General features: G+C 41.9%; 4 protein-coding genes across 4 annotated transcripts; 3 read left to right on the forward strand and 1 right to left on the reverse strand.

Moving 5' to 3' along the window:
* Positions 1–137: 137 nt before the first annotated feature.
* On the forward strand, positions 138–2,096 carry trmt10c (tRNA methyltransferase 10C, mitochondrial RNase P subunit). The gene has a single exon (XM_023424336.2). The coding sequence runs from the start codon at positions 434–436 to the stop codon at positions 1,982–1,984; it is 1,551 nt and encodes a 516-aa protein (XP_023280104.1). The 5' UTR covers positions 138–433; the 3' UTR covers positions 1,985–2,096.
* A 63-nt stretch (positions 2,097–2,159) lies between these two features.
* Positions 2,160–7,200, reverse strand: blzf1 (basic leucine zipper nuclear factor 1). The gene is made up of 7 exons (XM_023424338.2): positions 6,929–7,200; positions 6,603–6,671; positions 5,624–6,084; positions 5,129–5,328; positions 4,755–4,883; positions 3,598–3,838; positions 2,160–3,503 (listed from the first exon to the last, which is right to left on the reverse strand). Exons 2-7 carry the CDS (start codon positions 6,619–6,621, stop codon positions 3,318–3,320), a joined length of 1,236 nt encoding a protein of 411 aa, XP_023280106.1. The 5' UTR covers positions 6,622–6,671; positions 6,929–7,200; the 3' UTR covers positions 2,160–3,317.
* A 227-nt stretch (positions 7,201–7,427) lies between these two features.
* On the forward strand, positions 7,428–17,119 carry ercc5 (excision repair cross-complementation group 5). The gene is given in 16 exon segments (XM_023424383.2): positions 7,428–7,685; positions 8,318–8,493; positions 8,634–8,749; positions 9,216–9,335; positions 9,633–9,690; positions 10,092–10,235; positions 10,315–10,525; positions 10,913–11,869; positions 11,953–12,233; positions 13,130–13,249; positions 13,970–14,183; positions 14,893–15,012; positions 15,015–15,036; positions 15,690–15,890; positions 15,975–16,059; positions 16,364–17,119. Coding segments are annotated over 16 exon segments (3,423 nt in total). The 5' UTR covers positions 7,428–7,597; the 3' UTR covers positions 16,874–17,119.
* A 329-nt stretch (positions 17,120–17,448) lies between these two features.
* On the forward strand, positions 17,449–20,385 carry mettl21e (methyltransferase like 21e). The gene is made up of 5 exons (XM_023424384.2): positions 17,449–17,749; positions 18,918–19,057; positions 19,159–19,276; positions 19,394–19,491; positions 19,799–20,385. Exons 1-5 carry the CDS (start codon positions 17,698–17,700, stop codon positions 20,123–20,125), a joined length of 735 nt encoding a protein of 244 aa, XP_023280152.1. The 5' UTR covers positions 17,449–17,697; the 3' UTR covers positions 20,126–20,385.

A 20,385-nucleotide genomic window follows, 5' to 3' on the forward strand; every position in this document is an offset into this window, starting at 1 on the left:
AACTACAGCAAATTAACGTTATTGTAAATTGTAATATTTTTGTTAATGCCATTTATATCGACGCTAAAGAATTCAAGTTATAGTACATTTTATCGGTTAAAACATTTTGTTACAATAAGAAAACGGTAATAAAGATTTAAGACCAGGTAAGTAGTGTCATTTCGCTACGACATTTTATAGTGTGACACCATGCGGCAACGTGACCTTCGCCTTATTTTGACAAGCGTGGACGTAGAGACCAATGAAGTCAAATTGGGGAATATTGAAGACATTTGACAGCGTGCAGCTATCACTTCTTATGTTTTTATAAAATGGAAAAGAAGCAGAGTAACACCGGTAACTTTTTTTGTTCCGTTTAAATTCTTCAAGACGTAGTGGCAGCCTGTATTTCCTAGTTTCAGTACATAGCTGCAGTTAAGAGTCATTCATTGCGATGTTACGGCTCTTCACCACCCAGACTTTTCAGGAACTATACAGATGCAGTCGTTCTGTGGCATCCTGTGTTACCAAGAGGCAGCTCAAGAGGTTTTTCCCAGTTTGTCATCATCAAGTATCCGTCCTTTCTCGCCACTTCAATACTGGGAGCCCAGTGTGGAAAGATACCCTCGAGCCTAAAGGAGATACGTCAGAGGAAATAGACACAATAGATTTGGACAAATGGAAATCTATAATGAGATCAAAAGCTGCATCAGAAGAGAAACAACAAGTCAATGATGAAGAGGATGAAAGTGATGATGGGGATGAAAACCTCAATGAACCAGGAGGTGATGTAAAGGACAGTTCTTCCCTGGAGGCAACCAGGGAGATGGTTGTGATGTGGCGGCAGGCTGGGAAGACTGTACCTCAGGAGATGACTGATGAGGAGGTTCAGACGCTGGCAGGGCTCACCACAAAGGCCTCCAGGAAGAAGTACCTGAAGTACCTGGCCATCAAGGAGAGGTATAAAAGGACCTATAAGGAGAAGCAGCAGAAGAAGAAAGCGGCGAAGGAAGCCATAATGGAGCAGAAAAGCGAACAGGCCAACAATACAAAGAAACTGAAAAACACATTCCTCCTCATGTACTGGAGCCGCTCCCTGGACAAGCTGCTGGCCTGGAGGAGCGCTCAAGCCATGCTGTTCAATCAGCCACTGGTGTTTGACATGAGCTATGAGTCCAACATGTCCAGACAGGAATTGGAGAACACAGTGTCCCAGCTGATGGAGGTGGAAGGGTGTAACCGGCGTGCCACTGAGCCTTACCACCTTCACTTCTGCAACCTGCAGCCAGACGGAGCCTACAAGAAGGAGCTGCTCAAACGATACGGTGCAGAGACCTGGGACCGCCTGCTCATTACCAGCACTGACCGCCAGCATGTCGACCTGTTCCCCCGTGAACGGCTTGTATACCTCACTGCAGACTCCCCCAATGTCCTCCGCACCTTTGACCATTCCAAGGTCTACATCATTGGAGCTATGGTGGACCGGTCCATCCAGTCAGGCTTGTCACTGGCCAACGCCAAGCGTCTGAAACTGGCCACAGCCCGTTTACCGCTGGATGAGTTCCTCTATTGGGAGATAGGAGCCAAAAATTTGACTCTGGACCAGATGATCCGCATCATGCTCACTTTCAAGGACACAGGGAAATGGGAGGAGGCGTTGAACTTTGTGCCTAAGAGGAAGCACGATGGCTTCCATCAGCAGCACACACAAAAAGAGATAATCAATAACAGAGTAAGGGGAGCCAAAAATCATGTACCGAGAGAGAAAGGTGACAGGCCATTTAGATCTGGAGAAAGAAATACAGAAAGGACATTTAAAAATGTGGACCAAAGTTTTAACAGGTCCAATAAAGAGCTTAGGTTTAACAACAGAGACAGAGTGGCTGGAGTGCACAGTAACAGAGAAAACAAACCGTCTGTGAGCACAGTCCGGACATCGTTTAAGAGCAGCATGGAGGGAAGAAGAGCTGCAGGCAAAAGCAAGACGTGGTGGGATGATGAGTGAAGTCAACAGCAGTTTTAACTTGGGTTAATATGGACATGTATGTTTACAAGCACTGTATGAAGAAATGTAAAAAGAAACGAGAGACAAGTGGTGAATAAAATGTTTTCATAGATGCTTTTTAGTGCTTTTTTTGACTGTTCTACTGCAGGCTTATAAACAAGACAAGAACAACACATTTTAAGAAAGGTAGAAACTACTTTGGTCTTTATTTTGTTGTGATGTACATATGATGTATAAATATTTTTCAAGATGTGCTTTCACTGTAAATCATACCGTCACCATCACGTATCCATACGGATGAAGTAAACCAAAATATTATACATAGTTTTAGAAAACTGTAAAAAGACATAAGCAATAAATTACTAGTCATTTCATAGTAATGTACTCTGAGGCAAAAAAAAAATCGTTTTTTTTTTTTAAATAATTACAAAAACATCACCCGAATGAATATGACATGATTCAAGGGAAATCAAATAACTTTTCTGAATATGTTGCTTCCAATTTTTTTTTTCAAGCAACACAAAAGTCAAACCCTGCAAAGAACTGGAACTGTGTGTGTGTGTGTGTGTGTGTGTGTGTGTGTGTGTGTGTGTGTGTGTGTGTGTGTGTGTTCGACATTATCAGGGCTTATAATAATAATAGTCTGTTATAGTACCGGTGATACAGTTAGAAAATACTGAATGTATATTATATATCTTTACAGCACGCAATATACAAATTACATTAATACGATGTTTTAAATTACAATAGCACCATCATACTGAGGAACTGAGAGTCCCCTGCAGTGTAAGAGGCTCACTTATTCTTGTTATTGCACAGTCACAATACATGGTGCAATTAGTTTCCTGGAAGGTATTTCCGCACCTGGCTACCCTGGCATACCTCAGACTCACACTTATGTATGACATCCTGTTTGCTCTGTTGTGTGAATATGTAAATAAAACTTAAACACCCACTATCCTAATGGTCAAGTTTGAATAAGCAGACACCCTTACAGTGTCTGTTCACCATGTAACACTGACTCATCTTGACCTCACATCCTAGCAATAAATAGCACTTTCCATGGTTTAAACCAGGCTGCAACGGCTCTGAAATGCAATCAACATCATGATTCCTGAAAAAACAAAAAAAAACAAAAACTAAATCTTCTTGAAGAGAATTAAATAAACAGCAGGTTGATACAGTTTAAAACCATAAACTGAAATTGCGTAATTACAACAATCAGGGGTGCTATGCACTGAAATGGGTAGCACAGGCGAAAGACTCACTCCTGTTCAGACCATTTGAAATACACTCTGATGCTGCACTGGGGCCAGACAGGGACATTTGACCTCTACAGCACCAAGATGTCTCCTGTGCAGCGCTCGCAGCAGTTAAAAGTAATGTTCTCATAGCGGGTGTAGGGGTGAAACCTGCCGATGCTTTTCTTATTGCTGAGGAAATTTGATGGGGTGGAGTCACTGAGTGGAGGTTCTATCTTGTTTTCTGAACAGGAAATTGGATCTAAAATCTTCAGCACCTAAGACAGAAAAGACAACACACTTATGAACCTCTGGAGTTTATGACTTATATTAGAAAATGGTCACATTTGTACAAGGATATGGAGTTTGTACCTTCTCAGCCATCTTCTCGGCCGGTGTGCTGCAGAGCTGCTCAGCTGTCGCACCGCTGCTCTTCACCATGCTGCTGCTGCCGCCACTAATGCTGCTGGTGTTGCCCAGCAGGTGGGCATTGATGGCGTCTGCTAGCTTGTGATTGGCTGCTGCCAGCTCCCTTGTGCTGAGGGGTTGTGCACTGGGGTAATACGTCTGCTGTCTGCCCCACTGCAGGGACACCAGGAGCTGCTCCAGAGATCTGACAACAGAGAAGCATGCAACATCAGCATATGGACTCTGTTATGATGACTGCTGGTCCTTCACCTTTGGCTCTTCATTTGTGTCTGACTGGCAGTCAACGACCACTGACACACACACTGTATGATTCTGAAATGGAGCACTGAAGTTATGCTTGCATTGGCAAATTGGTTGTCAATGTTTGATTCGTGCTTTAGTATCAGGGGCTTAGCTATGAACTTTAAACCTTATGTGCTCAAGATGTAATGTTCATACAGCCTTCTCAGTTTTCCTAGCAGAAAGGATTATTTGAAAGTTCCTTTAAAAAGCAGAGTCAGTATATTAATTTTCAATAAAATGGGTGAATGTGCAAAAACAAGGTTCCTTGTTCTCCTAATTTCTAATATAAAATACAACTTCACTGTAAAAACACTATTCACGCATGGTGAGCTGATAATGAGCAAAAATATTAACGTTACCTAGCTAATTTAATTCCTCATGAACATCAAGCCTTCCCACTATAAAGCTATGCCAGTAGTTATCTTCTTGCTAACTTTAATTCATGGTAATCCATTAAAAACACGGGCTTATGCACAGAAAATATAAATATGTCTTGTATGAATTTTATAAACATCTCAGTAGCTTTTTTTAACAAATGCACTGAACGGTGGACACCTAGAGTAGAATGCTCAATTTCTCAAAATATAACAATATAAGTAATTGCTAGAAGTGGAGTTATGACTATATTATTTATCCTGTGGCCAGATCAAAGGATATAATGGGGCAACATGAATGTCCAGGCAGTCATGAGAAGTTAAATTTAAAGTTAAGAGGATTAAGTGTCATTTCTTTGCCTCATCTTCAGGATTTTTCAGTTGTGATCCATTATAATAAAGAATTTACTTAATTTAGTAATGATGGATCAGTGCTTATGTTACCTGTGAGTGAGCACCATGTCCCCAGAGAACTCATCTCTTTCTAACAGCAGGTCCTGAATTGCACCTTGTGCCTCTCTGGTCTGTCTCTGTAGAGCTGCTCTGGCATTCGTCAGCTCCTCTGCCATGACTCTGAAGAGACAATATTCATATAAGTGTATATTCAGCATGATAAACAGTCATTGTTTTACTGATACTTGCAGAAAAAATTATCATTGTTGTCTTCTTTGAGCAATGCACATAAACTGATGAGATGTCAGCAGCTGGTGGTGCTTTTAAATAAAAAAAAATAAATAAAAAAAATAAAAAAAAATTCCCATCCCTTTTCACTGCCAACCATTTCTAATTCTCCCACAATTACTTTGTCTATTTCAAACCTGCTGGCCAGGAACTTGCTCCTCCAAACGTCACACTGGATACTCATTCGCTCCAGCTGCTCTGCGGTGTGTGCCAGACTCCGGCCCAGAGCCTCGTTCTCCAGAATCAGCTGGTTCTTCTCCCGTGCCATACGCTCAAAGTGGTACTGAAGGTCATCGCCCACCGACGCCACCAACAGTTTCTTTAGCTCACGGTTCACCTGAAATGAATAAAGGATAACAGGTTCCTTTCACCGCTGAAGACAAGCATGAGGAAATAAACTGTTTCTTTTAAATCCATCTAAAAACACTCATTCACTGAAAAGAACAAAAATACAGTAGTCTTGTCTTGTTGACAATAAAGGGCATGAATACCCTGTACTAACTACGCTGTACTGTTTTACTTAGCCGTACTTTCTGCGAATTTTGAGTCTTGAAATAGCAATAAACCTGGCTGTGCAGAGCCTAGCATGTCTAATATCTTAATAAAACAAAAATGCTTCGTGGGGGCGTTACCTCAGTTTGCACTCTGAGCTGATTGGAAAGGCCTTCCTTGTCCTGTAGCAGCCTGCGCTCAGAATTCTGCAGCTTCTCCAGCTGTGTTCTCCAATCCTCCACCAGAGGCAGCGGGGGAGAGCCCTGCTCTTCAGCATGTTGCCATGCTTCCCCTTTCTCCTCAGCAGGTCCTGTACGGCTGCTCCGGCTAATAGCAGCACGCGGGACAACAATCCTCACAGCCTCCACCTCTGTGCAGGCCTCTCGACTCACCTTGCCCAAGTGGAGCACCCCGAGAGGCTGGGGGGCAGCAGGGGGAGCAGCATGGGTAGATTCCGGGCTGCGTTTTGGGCTAGCCACCTTCAGGGGGGGAACTGGAGACAGACCTGGTGGCAGTGTGTCTGTGATTACCTCCAGGATGGCTGGCGGTTTTTCAGTTTCCATGCCATCGCCGGCGCCTCGGACAGGCACAGTGGCAGAAACTGTAGAAAGTAAATAAGACCATGTTTACACTTTATTTGCTTGGTTAATTGATTAATCACAATTTCCCCCAAGTTGCAAACTCAAAATGGAAGTTTTGACAAACCAATGGTCCAAAACTGCAAGTACACTCAGTTTACTATCATAGGACAAAGAAAAGCATCTAATTGTAACGTTTGAGACAGTGAAACCATAAAAATTTAATTGATTAATCAATTATCATTGATCTGTGGATCAACTGATCGTAAAATCAATGCAGCTCAAGATAGGTCTACACATATTATTCTTAGTCTAAAAAGGCTAACTCTGCAAGTTGGATAAGAGGAAATCAGTCCCCTGCTTAGTAGCCTTTATATAAGTCAAACTGTATGAAATTTGATTAATAAACATTGAAGAAAGACCTATGAAACGTGGATTAGTGAGGGTATGTCTTGAACAAAAGTGGTCTCAAACTACTGAGACAATGCAGACGTTTTTACCACTGTTTGTGAAATGTGAATATGAAGAAAACAATGCATACCTCTCACAGCAGAAGTCATGGTGGAGGTTTGGAGCCTGTAGTTTAGGTGAAACCCGGGGACTCTTATTCCTGTGATGATAAACGAAGGAGAACGTATTTTGTTGTTATTATTTACAGCACTTAGTGTTTGTGACAACGTTCAAAGAAGGCCGCTAGTCAAAGGTCAGGGTTAACAGCTGCAGTATGATAACAACGGTGGCTTTCGATGGTTAGCTAGCTTGCTAACGTTAACAGAAAGTTTAACAAAACAAATTACGGTAACGTGACACCACAAGACTAGCTATTAGCTACATGTTGGAATTCAGAAAACCCGTGAAATAACGTACCGGGCGAAAATGGCTCCAACTTCCTCGATTAAATCACTGTAAGCAGCAGAAAGCTGTTTATTTTGTGACCGGATATGGTTGGCTTCTGACGAAAGCTAAAATGCGATTTTCCCTGCGTTGAGCTTCACAGGCAAAACTTCCTGTCTCGTATAGGGAGCACATTGTGCAGTCCTGTGCATAGATCAAAACTACAAATCGAGCTTCTAACCGCAACCATTATGATCAACATTAGCTACAACGTCTATTTTGTCGAAGCAAAAATACTGTACATGAAAGCCTGATAGACTTACCCAGCAAAATAATAGTTATATATAAAAATAAAAAAAACTGATCTTCAATCAGTCACAGCGTTATTCTACCAACATTTTCATCTGTTAAGTAATTGTTAAAACTGATCACAGATCAGAAAATGGATGCTGCCGGAAGCTGGCGGTGTCACAGGCGAATGTGGGCCGACTTGAATAACTCGGAACCTTTGTGCGTAGTCAATATTTTCTTTACGGACAAAAATACTGTTACCATAAACGTTGAAAAGTGCCGCTCTGGTACGCTCCAGTGGTTTAGGAGTAGATTCAAGAAAATGCTCAGTTTAGTCGAGCATAGTTCACTATTTGTCGTGTGTTTCAGGTTTTGACATTCACAGTTTGGGTGAGCTTTGTTACAGTTGTCATGGGAGTGCACGGACTGTGGAGGCTGCTGGAGAGCACAGGGAAACCCATCAACCCTGAGACACTGGAGGGAAAGATCCTTGCTGTTGGTATCCTCAACCTGGTGATCTATTACATGGGAGCTATTATATACTTTTAAAATATAATCAACACTAAAACCCAATATGAAAAGGTTTATGATACATTTTTGGTACTGATTTGAAGTCACTGGGTCACATTACATAAAAGCTATTGAAAGAAAGGCATACCTTTTCTATAAAAATTATTTTATCAAATAGAAGATGCACCAATATGAAGCGGTGTCCTATTTTGCCGATGTAGAAATCATTTGTGGTATTGATTTGGAGACACCGGGTCACATTGCATGACAGCTGTCGAAAAAAAACATTGATTATTCTGTATTGAAACATTTATGAAAAAAAAAAAAAAGAAGAAGCATATTAGCAGGTTTGCCACATGAAGCCTAGAATTTGTTTAATCATAACTTTCACTAATATAGCCAACTCAGCAATGAAGTATTAAAAAAAATATTGGAATTGTTTGAACATTATTTTGTTGTCGTCCTTAGGTCATCTCCCAGGAGGGAGCGCACATGGTGAAACTGAGTAATAAGACAAAAACTAAATAACTAATAGTATCTTCACCATGGTATGTTGTCTCTTGTATTGATGTAACTGACGTCTTTTAAGCCATTACATTAACCTTAACAAGACACTTCCAGACATCAGCATATGGCTGAACCAGGCTGTGAAGGGGGTGAGAGACCGTGATGGCAACAGTGTCCAAAACGCCCATCTCCTCACTCTCTTCCACCGCATCTGTAAGCTGCTCTTCTTCCGCATCAGGCCAGTCTTTGTGTTTGACGGCGACGCACCTCTGCTGAAGAAGCAGACTCTGGTAGGTCCAGTGGCTGCTGGAGAACCACGTAAACATTTTGTGTAAATGTTTTCTAAACAAACAGATAAAGGCCATTCCTACCAAAGGGATGTAATTTACATCCATCACTTCATGTGGCTCTGGCTGTGGCTCTCCTGCAGGCTCTGAGGAGGCAGCGGAAGGAGGAGTTGACCCGAGAGTCCAAACAGACCAATGAGAAACTCCTCAAGACATTCCTGAAGAGACAAGCTATCAAAGCTGCACTTGGAGACCGCAGGTGAGGGACAGTGGCAGTGTAAAGGTGGAGGGATGGCAAAGAAAAATACAACATCAGTGTCCAGAAAGAGCTGAGTGGTTATGTCCTCAGTCTCTGGAACCACATGACAACCAAACATTCATTGTAGAAACCAAGCCTGCTTAAGCTTTCTCTTGTGTTTTTATGAACATAAGACACTTGGTCTACATTGTTATTTTATTTTCGTATATTTCTAAGCACGTGCCTTTCCAGATACTGTTATTATATCTCTCCTTTTTAATATACTTTGTATTCTGTTAATTCCCCTAATTCCCAATAAAGTCTTAAAATCTTAAGTGTTTCTCCTCTTTCCTTGTCTACTGTCTAAATAGATCATCTCTTTAAAAAAACTACAAGATTCAAGATGAACTGTCTACTCTCTTAGCAGAGTCATTGTAATCTCAGTGGTTTTGTGTGAAGTATCCCTCTTGTTTCTTCCCTGCCACAGTCAGGATCCTCTGCCCAGCCTCTCCAGCGTGACGAGAAATGAGGTGGACGACATGTATGTTCTGCCAGCCCTGCCGCCTGCAGAGGAGAAGGACGAAAGCAGATCAGATGCCTGGGAAAGGTTACTATTCACCTGTTATCATGGATAAAGTGGAGAGTAATTCAGTGAGAATATGTGCAGTCCACACCAGAGTTTTACAGCCACCCTCTGCATGGTCATAACGTGAATTTTTTTAATTATTTATATAGTTTTGTTTTCAGGACCTCCTTTACATAAACAGAGCTAACAAATAACGAAATACTAATTTTCATTAATCATTGACAGGCACATAGCAAAATGTACTTCTTTATTTAATATTATTTTACCCGTGTAATACTGGTACTATCATCATTTCAATGTGTTCCCCTCACCTTGCAGCTCAGAAGAGGAGCAAGACAAAAAGTCGGAGGAGATGGACAGTTATAACATCTATCAGGTGAAATTATGTCACACACTAGAGCATCAAATTATCTAGCATCACCACCAAATAATAATCTTGAAATGCTTTGTGTTTTAGTAGGGGGATATATCAATATAATGTTAATGTTAAGAGATGAAATATTATGTGGAATTTTTGTTTTAATAGTATTTTAATATCACTGGCTCTGTGACAGTAAAGTGATACAGTGAAATGAAATCAACAGCGAAGGCCTCTGTTTGTCCATCATATCTTCTTACAAACGATTGTTACATAACTGTGTACATGTCATTATCTTGAAAGTGTTTAGAGTCACGTTTAAAAAAAAAAAAAAAAAGAAATCATCACATATCACTGTAGTATGTTCTTATGTTGGTTGATAATTGACATTTGAAGCCAGATTGCTCTCCGTGTTCCAGGGAGAACTGTATGAAGATCCCAACTCAGTGGACATCAACTCAGAGGAGTTTGCCAGCCTGCCTCCTGAAATGAAACACGAGATACTCAAAGACATGAAAGAGTTTTCGAAACGTCGCCGGACCATGTACCAGAAACCTCCAGAGGTAAAGATCACCCATCATTCAAACTCACGCACAATCGCCCATCTCCTCTCATCACGGACACCTCTTCACTCCCTCTTAGCTTTCGGGAGAATTTTCCCAGTACCAGTTGGCCGGCCTGCTGCATAGGAACCATCTGAACCAGCGTCTGGAGAGTGTGCAGAAAGAGATGAGCCAGCGGAGTGCCGGCGGCGCCCCACAGCTCTACCAACAGGACGGGGACCAGCAGGATCGCAGCGTAGAGTCACATCGACTGGTTTCAGAAGACCATTCCCACTATATCCTCATTAAAAGTGAGGCAGTTACGTTGATGCGTGTACTCAGTCATGTCAGGACCATGATAGCTTTAAGTATTTCACAGGAAGAAAAGAAACAGTTCCCTACATAGTCACTGCTCACAACTGTATTATTACACAGTACAATAAAGTAGTACAGCAACTGTTCAGTGTAATACTTTACTCCTCTAAATTGTATTTGTAGCTTTGGTGCCATGTTTAAATCCATAGAAACCAGGGGTTGTCTGGAAGGTAGGAAATTAATTTATATTCTTATGGTGTGAATTAGACAGCGGTTGTTGTAGAGTAAAGGTTGCATGATTTGTAGAGTTCTCCTTTAACAGGGTTTCTTTGTTAAAAGAGACTGCATCATATTAAACACACTACTACACTTTTCTTGCTCAGGCTCCACAAAGACTAAGACTGCCCCCGAGAGCGAACCTGCAGCTGCACCCTGGTCTGGGAGCTCCCTGTCAGGCTGCAAAAGACGAGCAGTGGACAGACCCCAGCCCCTGTGGCGTCCTGTTTGTGAGGAAGAGGAGGAGGAGGTGCTGGGCCCCTCCTCAGAGGACTCCAAACCCTCAGCATCAAAACCAGCTCCTGGAGACGCATCACCGCCCTCCCCTCGTACACTCGAGGCAATCCAGGCTGCAATGAACGACAGCTCGGATGAAGAGAAGGTGGACCAGGATGAGAAGCATGGTAGAGTGTCTCCACGTACACTGCTGGCAATACAGCAAGTTCTGGCTGAGGAGGAAGACGGTGCGGCTGGACGTAGGACTCCAATCAATGGCTCATCCACCAAACTGCAGGTGAATATTCATCGCCCTGCACCACAAGTGGTCATCAGCAGCTCAGAGGAAGAGACCGGACCTGATGATGCAAAGTCTTTACCTAATGATAAAAAGTCAGACTTTAAGGAGAACTCACCCGGCCAAAGTGTACATGTGGAAGATAGTTTGCTTGTTAGTAGTTCTGAAGATGAGATGGAGGAAGTGATTGGTCAGAGAAATAAAGCTCTTCACCTCGCAGTGCAGCAACAACCTCGCGCGAAAGAGATTCAGTCAGAAGAGGAGACAGAGAAAAGAGCGTTGGCAGAGGATATAAGGATAGGAAGTAGAACGAGGACAGAGAAACAAGAAGAGCTGGAGAGAAGAGAAACGGGACACGGACGGATCACAAAGAAAGGGGATCTGGTTCCACAGAGTTCTGCTGCTTCCAGTCAAAACGCACCTCTCAGTGCTGAGACTGAAATTCGCCCTGTAGTGTTAGAGCAGAGGAGGAAGAAGTCCACCGAAGCTCTAGACGAAAGGAATGGAGATGATGTGAAGTCAAAGGGCGGTGAGGAGAGCGAGTCAGGAGGTAAAAGCCAGTCAGATCAGACTTATTCATCATTTCTTAAAAAGTAGATGTCATTAAACGTGCTGTGCAATGTGTTTCCTCAGAGAGCTTCATCGAAGTCTCAGAAGAAGAATTTAAAGAGGAGGATGCAGATGATTCACTTATTATAAGAAGAGAGAAAGGAGCTCCAGCTGAGGTCCAAGGGGATGGGACAGAGGAAAGTTTGTATGAGGCTCCAGCTGCTGATCTGAAATCAGAAGAAGAGGAGGAAGAAGAAGAAGACGACGCCACAGAGGGACAGAACCAAGAGAAAGAGCTGAAGGAGGCGACAGAGACGGAGTCTGGCTCAACTCCGGCTGTCAATGAATGGGAACACCTGGATATGGTTAGTATTTCTGTCACATTAATTGATTTAAAAAATATTTATCTGCAATTATTTTTGATAACCTAGCTAAATGGCTGCACATTAGCTTCTCAAATTGCTGCTTTTCTTTGTCTTATGTCATGATAAACTGAAATTATTGTGGTTTTGGGTAGTTTTTTTTAAGATGTAATCCCTGGCTTTGGAAAGTTGTGATCAGCATTTTTCGCTTTTTTATACATTTTATAAACCAAACAACTGATCAATTAATCCGGAAAATAATTTCCAGATTATTTGATAGTGAAAATAATCTTTAGTTGCAGCCGTACAGTATTGTTTAGAAATCTGAGAGTCAGACTTTAATGTCTGATTTTACTTCACCCAAACTGCATAAAATATACTTTACTAAGGACATTTTGCAGTTGAAAAATAAACATGTCTTCTGGTGGTGGTCAAATTATGTAATGCCATCACTTCTAAATTACCTTAAACATATCTCTGACATACTCGTACTTCAGTTCTTTGTTATTTATCAGCTGACATACACAAAAATATCAATATATCTGCAATAAGATAATATGAACCTGCTGAATTATTGGTTTGCTGTTGTTGTTATGTCAGTTAAGTGTCTCACTACATTTATAGAAGCTAGCCCAAAAAGAGAAAGAGTCCATTATTAACACACACATTTCATGTAACGTTTCAGGGGGCTGCAGCATGGCAGCGCAGAAAGGCAGACAGGTTTTGAATTACATGTTTGAACTGGTCAGCTGCAGTTTAGACCTGTCAGCAGAATAATGTATATGAGCCAGGGCTGATGCCAAGGTTGTCTGTGTGTGTGTGTGTGTGTGTGTGTGTGTGTGTGTGTGTGTGTGTGTGTGTGCGCGTGCGTGTACATGCGTGTGCGTGTTGTGCTGCAGGAAGAGCTGGAGGCTCTGGAGAGCTCTCTACAGGTGGAGCAGAGCAACCTGAGGGAGCAGAAACAGCAGCAGGAGAGGATGGCGAACACAGTCACCGGACAGATGTACCTGGAGAGCCAGGTGAACCAAAGACACGATACAATTAGGAAAATAGCCGACGTATGAACTTTCTATAAAAAAAATTGGGATTACAAGAATGAAATTTAAAGCAGAACATGTAAATACTCACACATACACTCTGTCACTGTGACTCACATATGACAATCCAGAGCAGGTGTCAGACCAACTGTGGGATAAATTTCTTTGTGGTGCCTCTGCCAAAAATTCCCAGAGCTATGACGTGCATTCAGTATTACTTGCTGTGTGTGTGTGTGTGTGTGTGTCTGTTAACTCACTCACACTTTTAAATATCACAAGCTGTCAGCGTTTCCTCCTGCATAAAATCACTACTAATATGAAACAAAGTGTCGGATCTTTATTAATCCCCAGCGGTCACCAGGGATTTGTTTTTGATAACGAGCTGCTAAGAGCGAAGGAATTTTTCAGGAAGGAATTTACTCACTGTCTGTTGAGGGGAAAGGATTATTTTTAAATGAATTAACTTGCAAAAAGAAAAACTACTTAGAATTTACTGCTGCAGATTTTAAAATCACAATCCAAAATGTATTAAAATCTTGGCAAATAGTATCAGTGACATCTAGAAATGAGAAGAAAGCTTTAAAAGAATTAGGCTTCTAAAATGATATGAAAAACACACAAACCACAAGATGCTTGCTGAGAGTTGTCACCTTGGATATAGTGCCTTTGTACAGGAAGTGACTGTTTCCTGTGTGAAACCAGGAGCTGCTGCGTCTGTTTGGCGTGCCGTTCCTGGTGGCGCCGACGGAGGCCGAGTCTCAGTGTGCAGCTCTCGACCGCACCGACCAGACTCATGGGACCATCACAGACGACTCAGATGTGTGGCTGTTCGGAGGGCGACATGTGTATAAAAATTTCTTCAGCCAGAACAAATATGTCGAACACTACCAGTACAGTGACCTGCAGAACCAACTGGGTCAGTCCTCGCCATCAACTGTGTGTGTTTACAAGTATTCAAATATAGTCAATTAATGTCCTATTTATCATGTTACCACATAATGGCGTCAATAAGGTTGGAAGATCCATGAAGTGGACTCTCTTTCTCTATTTTGATGCAAAATACACATAGAAAAAATCTAAATCCTACCATTTTCTCTCCCCATGAAGTTTTTTTTTACTGACTTTTCTCAGTTTTTGCACATCACAGCCTACTTTCAATCAAATCGATTTAATCAAGTAACGACTCAATATCCTGCTGAATGCAGAAACACCACGAAATGGCATGAAATAATGTCATTTTATGAGTCTCTGAAACCTGCAGACTGACATATGCTGACTGTACGCTGCTCCAGAGGAACATATTTATTCAGTTTTTATTCTACTGAAATGGGAGAGTAGGGTGTTGAAATAGTGCTAAGGTAACACATCATATCAGGAATCTGATAAGCTAATATTGGACATATCAACAACAGGTGTTAGTTGGTGACGGGCTGTCAGCAAACTGACCACAGAGTACACAAGCCTTTACCCTTTTACTCTCTACCACACTCTTTCTTTCCTTTCCAGATTATGGCAATCTGTAATCATTCTCTCTCTCTCTCTCTCTCTCTCTCTCTCTATCTCTCTCTCTCTCTCACTCTCTCTCTCTCTCTCTCTCTCTCTCTCTCTCTCTCTCTCTCTCTCAGGTCTGGACAGGACAAAACTGATAAATCTGGCTTACCTGCTTGGAAGTGACTACACAGAGGGTGTGCCAGGGGTCGGATATGTGACTGGCATGGAGATTCTGAATGAGTTCCCAGGGCCAGGGTGGAGCCACTAACACAGTTTAGGTGTGTTTGTTCCAGGGTTTGGTGGAAGTTGGAAGCAGATAATTCTGTTTATTAATGTGTCTGTCAGCAACTCAAATAAGTGGAGGATGCTGTACAAATAATATAGTAAAATACAGTTTTAATAATATGAAATGTTTTCATAGGAGAAGCTGTAATTGTTCACCAGTATTGTACGTTAATAAACACAGTAAAATGTTCTTATATCTGCTTACAACTACTTTATAGTGTGTTAATATATTATTTTTTATTAAATTAAATTAAATTTTATTATATTATTACATTTGTTCATTGCTTCTAAGTGCTGAATAGAGGGACTTAAAGTAAAGTGTTACCAAACCTTTCATACTTAATCCCTCCAGTCTCTCCCTACTCTGTCAAATACATGACAAATGTGTAATATAAACTTATTGTTAAAGTTAATTTATGAATCATTTATTAACAATTCAAAACAAGTTCTACATTGATAAAGGGGTTACAGCTTGATTATTTCTGTAATTTTAAAAAGATATACATTACTTCCCTTCCATGACTTAAATATTTAATGTAAATGTATTATATCCCAAAACATATGTGTTTTGGACTTTACAGTTACAAGTTTTGACAAAATATGTGTGTACATTTGTGTGTGTCTGGTTATTGTTTCTTCCTTCTAGTAAATGGTGGTCAGAGGCTCAGGAAAAAAAGCGTCTGATGGGTGATCCTCGGGACACGAAGGTGAAGAAAAAACTGAGGGACCTAAAACTGCAGCCTGGTTTCCCCAACCCTGTGGTGGCTCAGGCTTACCTGGAACCGGCTGTGGACCAGTCAGACAGCTCCTTCTGCTGGGGACGCCCACAACTCGACATGATCAAAGAATATCCTTTCTCCCTTTGTTACCGGATCAGTGTTTGTGTGCGTGTGTTTATGAACGTGTGAATTTTCCTGAGCCAATCTCTCACGTTCTGTCTGAGTCGTTTCGGCTGGAGCAGTCGGAAGACGGAGGAGACTCTTCAGCCTGTGATCAAGCAGCTCAACGCCCAGCAGGTAACAGAGAGAGATCTCAGGGCAGTAAACGGAAGAAAGAAAAAAACCTCACTATAATCCATTTGTAGGAATATAATTGAAACATGATCATTGGTGCCAGTGAATGGATACCTGAGCTCATAAGACAAAAAAGGTAGAGAGCCGCTGCTCTAACAAAGTCACATTCTCAGTCCACTGTCTCAGTATCCCTGTCTCTTGAATGTCTCCAGTTTTACTGTGTAAATTTGAAAGAGTCAGGATGGACAGAAATAAAACCACTATGTCATCTTACATCTTAATTCTATCTCTCACTGTTTGGTTTCAGACTCAGCTGCGGATCGACTCATTCTTCCGCATGGAGCAACAGGAAAAGCAGGCGATCCGCAGCCAGCGACTCCGCCGAGCAGTCACCTGCCTGAAGAGAAAGGAGAGAGACGGAGGGGAGGAGGACAGTGAGGAGGAAAAGCCTTCCCCAGTCAAACCCAAGAAAGGGAAGGCGGCAAACAAGAATGCAAAGAAAGGAGAAGGGGGGAAAGAGGAGGAGAATCCTGTGGCAGGAGGAGGGTTTCTGGGGTCGGAGGTGATTGGTGAATCTTCGCCTACACCTCTCAAGGATGTGAGCAGCACCAGCCAGGACTCCCTCTCAGTGAAGGTCGTCCCTCAGTCTACTAAGAGTCTACCTCAAAGGGTCAGGGGCAGCAGCAGCTCCGGCGAGGACAGCGATGGTGGCTGTGAAGTCGCTATGGTTACAGCCCGATCTGTCTTTGAAGGCAGCCGACGAGGCCACAGAGGGAAAAGCACAAGAGGGAGAGGAAAGGGAAGAGGGAAGAAATAGTGAAAAAAAAGTCTTTGCAATTGTTATTAAATATTAATCGCAGAACACGTCACACACTCCTAAATAATGTCGGTCATATTATGTTTGACATTTACAATGGAAATGTGAAAATGCATCATGTCATTAACAAGTATGAATTAAGCTTTGTCTGTGTTATAGAATATGTATTTTGTAAACTATTTATTAGTGGTACATTTGTGAGGGGATAACAATATATTGCATAAAGTATTTCCACAGTAGACGTCAGTTTGGCTCAAACTTGTCATTTGTTGTGCCGAGGTGTTCACAGTGAGAATGAGACAGGTGCCACACATCCCTTACATTTCTGCCAGGCTGTATTTCAGCTGCCCTCTACTTACTGCATACACTCCTGCACTCCTGCCCTGAACACACACGTGTATACACTTTTACTCATATGAAAAAAATCAGTTATATCTGCATTAGGTTCTGCTTTAATTTGTTAGTTAAATTTGTTAGTTTTTTTTTTCGTCTTTCTTAATTATAATCATATTACTCCTTTCCCTCTCCGGCCTGGTGGGGCAGGTGCTGCTGTCAGTCAGTTTTACAGCATGAGAGAGGGGGGGTGAAGCATTGCCCAGGGAGAGAGAGATATGTGGAGGGGTTGAGCAAGAAGTTAGGAAACACTGTATTTGTGGGGAACTTAAAACCATAGAAGGTTAAAGGCCTGCTAGATATCTGGATCCAGACCGACTTAAATCCAAAGGACTTCATCTGGGATCACAAACCAAGAACAGCAGTTGGCTGCTAAAGGTTTTTTCTGTTTTGGGCATCGTTGCCCTCCTCCTGCTTGGACTCCTTCAGACATGGAGACTCAGCAGCCCAAAACCATGGAGGACTCCAAAACTAAACAAGAAGGTGAGAGTTTGGAGTCATATACAACAGGAAAAGAAAAGATTTTTCTTTGTTATTTCAGTGGCATTAATTAGTGCTGGAAGTTGCGTCAAGGTCAAAATTTGAAGCAAACATGTTCTTTTTGAAACTTGCAAGAGGTTTTATGCCGGCATAGTAAAAGTTGAATCCCATAAACCAGCTGAGTATAAATCTAATGTCAGAGCTTGCAAGACATGTGTTGAAATATTTATTCCCTGTAAACAACTGTGTCTCTGCTTGTTAATGATAAAAATAACAGAGATATTTATACACACACAAAAGCTATAAATTGAACTCCTGGACCTCACTCAACCTTTGCATTGTTGCTCTGTGGGCTCCCCTGACCTTCTCTCTAAACCACTGTTGCATAACTGAAGTTGTGTGTCAGACCCTCTGAGTAGCCCTGAGCACTGACACATAGCTGGTGCCTGACACACTGGCATGATGTTACAGACAAACACAACAGGATCAGATAGGCATTATGAGCCTAAATGTGATTTATTTATAGATCGGAGAATTAAATGTTACTGGCAATATGATATGAAAGAAAACCATGTTATCGATTATGTCATGATCAAAGTCATTTTGAGACTGTAGCTGGTAGGATTGTTAAACTTAATTACCCCATCTATGAAGATTTTTGCTTCCAGTCCTCTACAATGGAGGAGAATTAGGTTTTGGTTCACAGTGAAAAATTGCATTAAAAAAAATAAAGCATGTCTTTCCAGATAAAAAAAAAACTCCCTGTTAATATTAATAATCCACAGCCCTCACTATGAAAAATGTTTCATAGGAGTTATTGCATCTTCTAATCAAGCAGCATCAACAGTTTCCCTTTGCAAATACAGTTTTAATGTGCAACTTAATGTGCAACTATAGCAACTTCTATAAATCACAAGTAACAAGGCAGGTACACAGACGAGTCGTTTTAAGATGAAAAACTAATCAGGTGTATCAGTAAATAATGTCAGTGAGCTGGAATACCTGTAACCTGTGCTGCTGCTATTGGCATCTGCTGTGAAAAAAGTCCATTAGTCTGTCTTGGGTCAGTTTTGCATTTACAATATCACACTTTGTAAACTTTGGTTTGAGAAACACTGTATAAAAATGTTTTATTTTTATAATTCCATGCCCGTCTCTCCTGTGGATGCAGAGCTAGCCAACGCTATAATGGCTCGGCGTTCCCTCCCCACTGTCATTGGCCCGGAGGCCTGGGAGGGATACAGCTTTTCTGACCTGGAGATCCGCATCAAAGAGTCCACAGACCTGTACGGAGCTGTACTGTGGCCCTCGGTGCGCCCAAGCTTACACACTCATCCCAACATTTAGCTGCTGCATGGCCTCTTCGGGATGAACTCTGCCAGTGAACTGTAAACTTGTGTCTCTCCCAACAGGCGATGGTGTTGTGTCATTTCTTAGAGACCAACCGGGACAAATACAACCTGACAGACAAAAATGTGATTGAACTGGGAGCTGGGACCGGACTCGTCACCATTGTATCCAGCCTGTTAGGTACGCAAACTAAACAATCCAGTGATCATCTTTGGGAGACGTATTGATTTTCAGTCCCTCTGACTTAATTGACTTAAGTCATTGCCTTTAACACTCAGCTGCACTGTCTTTCTTCAGGTGCTAAGGTGACCTCCACTGACCTACCAGATGTGTTGGGGAACCTCCAGTACAATGTTATGCGCAACACCAAGGGCAGATGCAAGTACATCCCTCTGGTAGGTGTTTATATTTATATTTCATACTGTAGGGTTGATAAATGTATGAAATATATTCAGATACATTCAAAAATCCAGCCAAGGTACTGGTGACAAAACAACCATCAGCAAGATGTTACGCTTTGTTTCGTTTTAGTTGTTTGTCTTGGTGTATATTTGGGTTAAGGACCAAATCTACTCTGTCATTCCGTGATATTTCCAGTGAAACAAAAGTCGACTTTTTCTTTTTAAAAAAAACAAACTTTCGGAGGTCGAATATGTTGGTTTAATACTGATTAAATCCACCCTAAACAATCTCTGTTTCCAGGTCACCGAGCTCATCTGGGGTAAGGAGGTGGAGCAGCGTTTCCCACGCGCCACCCATTGTTTCGACTACATCCTGGCAGCCGACGTGGTGTACGCCCACTCGTACCTGGAGGAGCTGATGGATACCTTTGACCACCTGTGCCAGGAAAACACACAGATCCTCTGGGCTATGCGTTTCCGCCTGGACCCAGAGAACAGCTTTGTGGACCGCTTCCGGCAGCGCTTCCACCTGGAGGAGCTGTACGACCTCCCCAGCCTGAGTATCAAACTGTACCGAGCCTGGAGGAAGGACAGGAGGACCAGAGAGCAGGGAGAGGCTGCTGCCTGAGAGAGAACTCTTTATTGTTTCAGTGTTACTCCTGAATCAGGTCACATTTGGAAACTGTCTGGTGTTGTAACGGTAATGTCAAGTGTTTCCATGGGTGTCGTATAAATGTCTTAAACATTGATACCTCATGCTGTTCATAGTTCGACGTGTCAAAATATCATATTTTTACGCATTGTATTACATTATTTAAGGTATTTATTGGTGTATTTATTTTTGTCTATTAGACACATTTCAATATAATAAAATACCATTTAACAACA

This window comes from Seriola lalandi, unplaced genomic scaffold, assembly GCF_002814215.2.
Source record: "Seriola lalandi dorsalis isolate HSWRI2012SDOR001 ecotype SW California unplaced genomic scaffold, Sedor1 jcf7180002054735, whole genome shotgun sequence".
Lineage (NCBI taxonomy): Eukaryota > Metazoa > Chordata > Actinopteri > Carangiformes > Carangidae > Seriola > Seriola lalandi.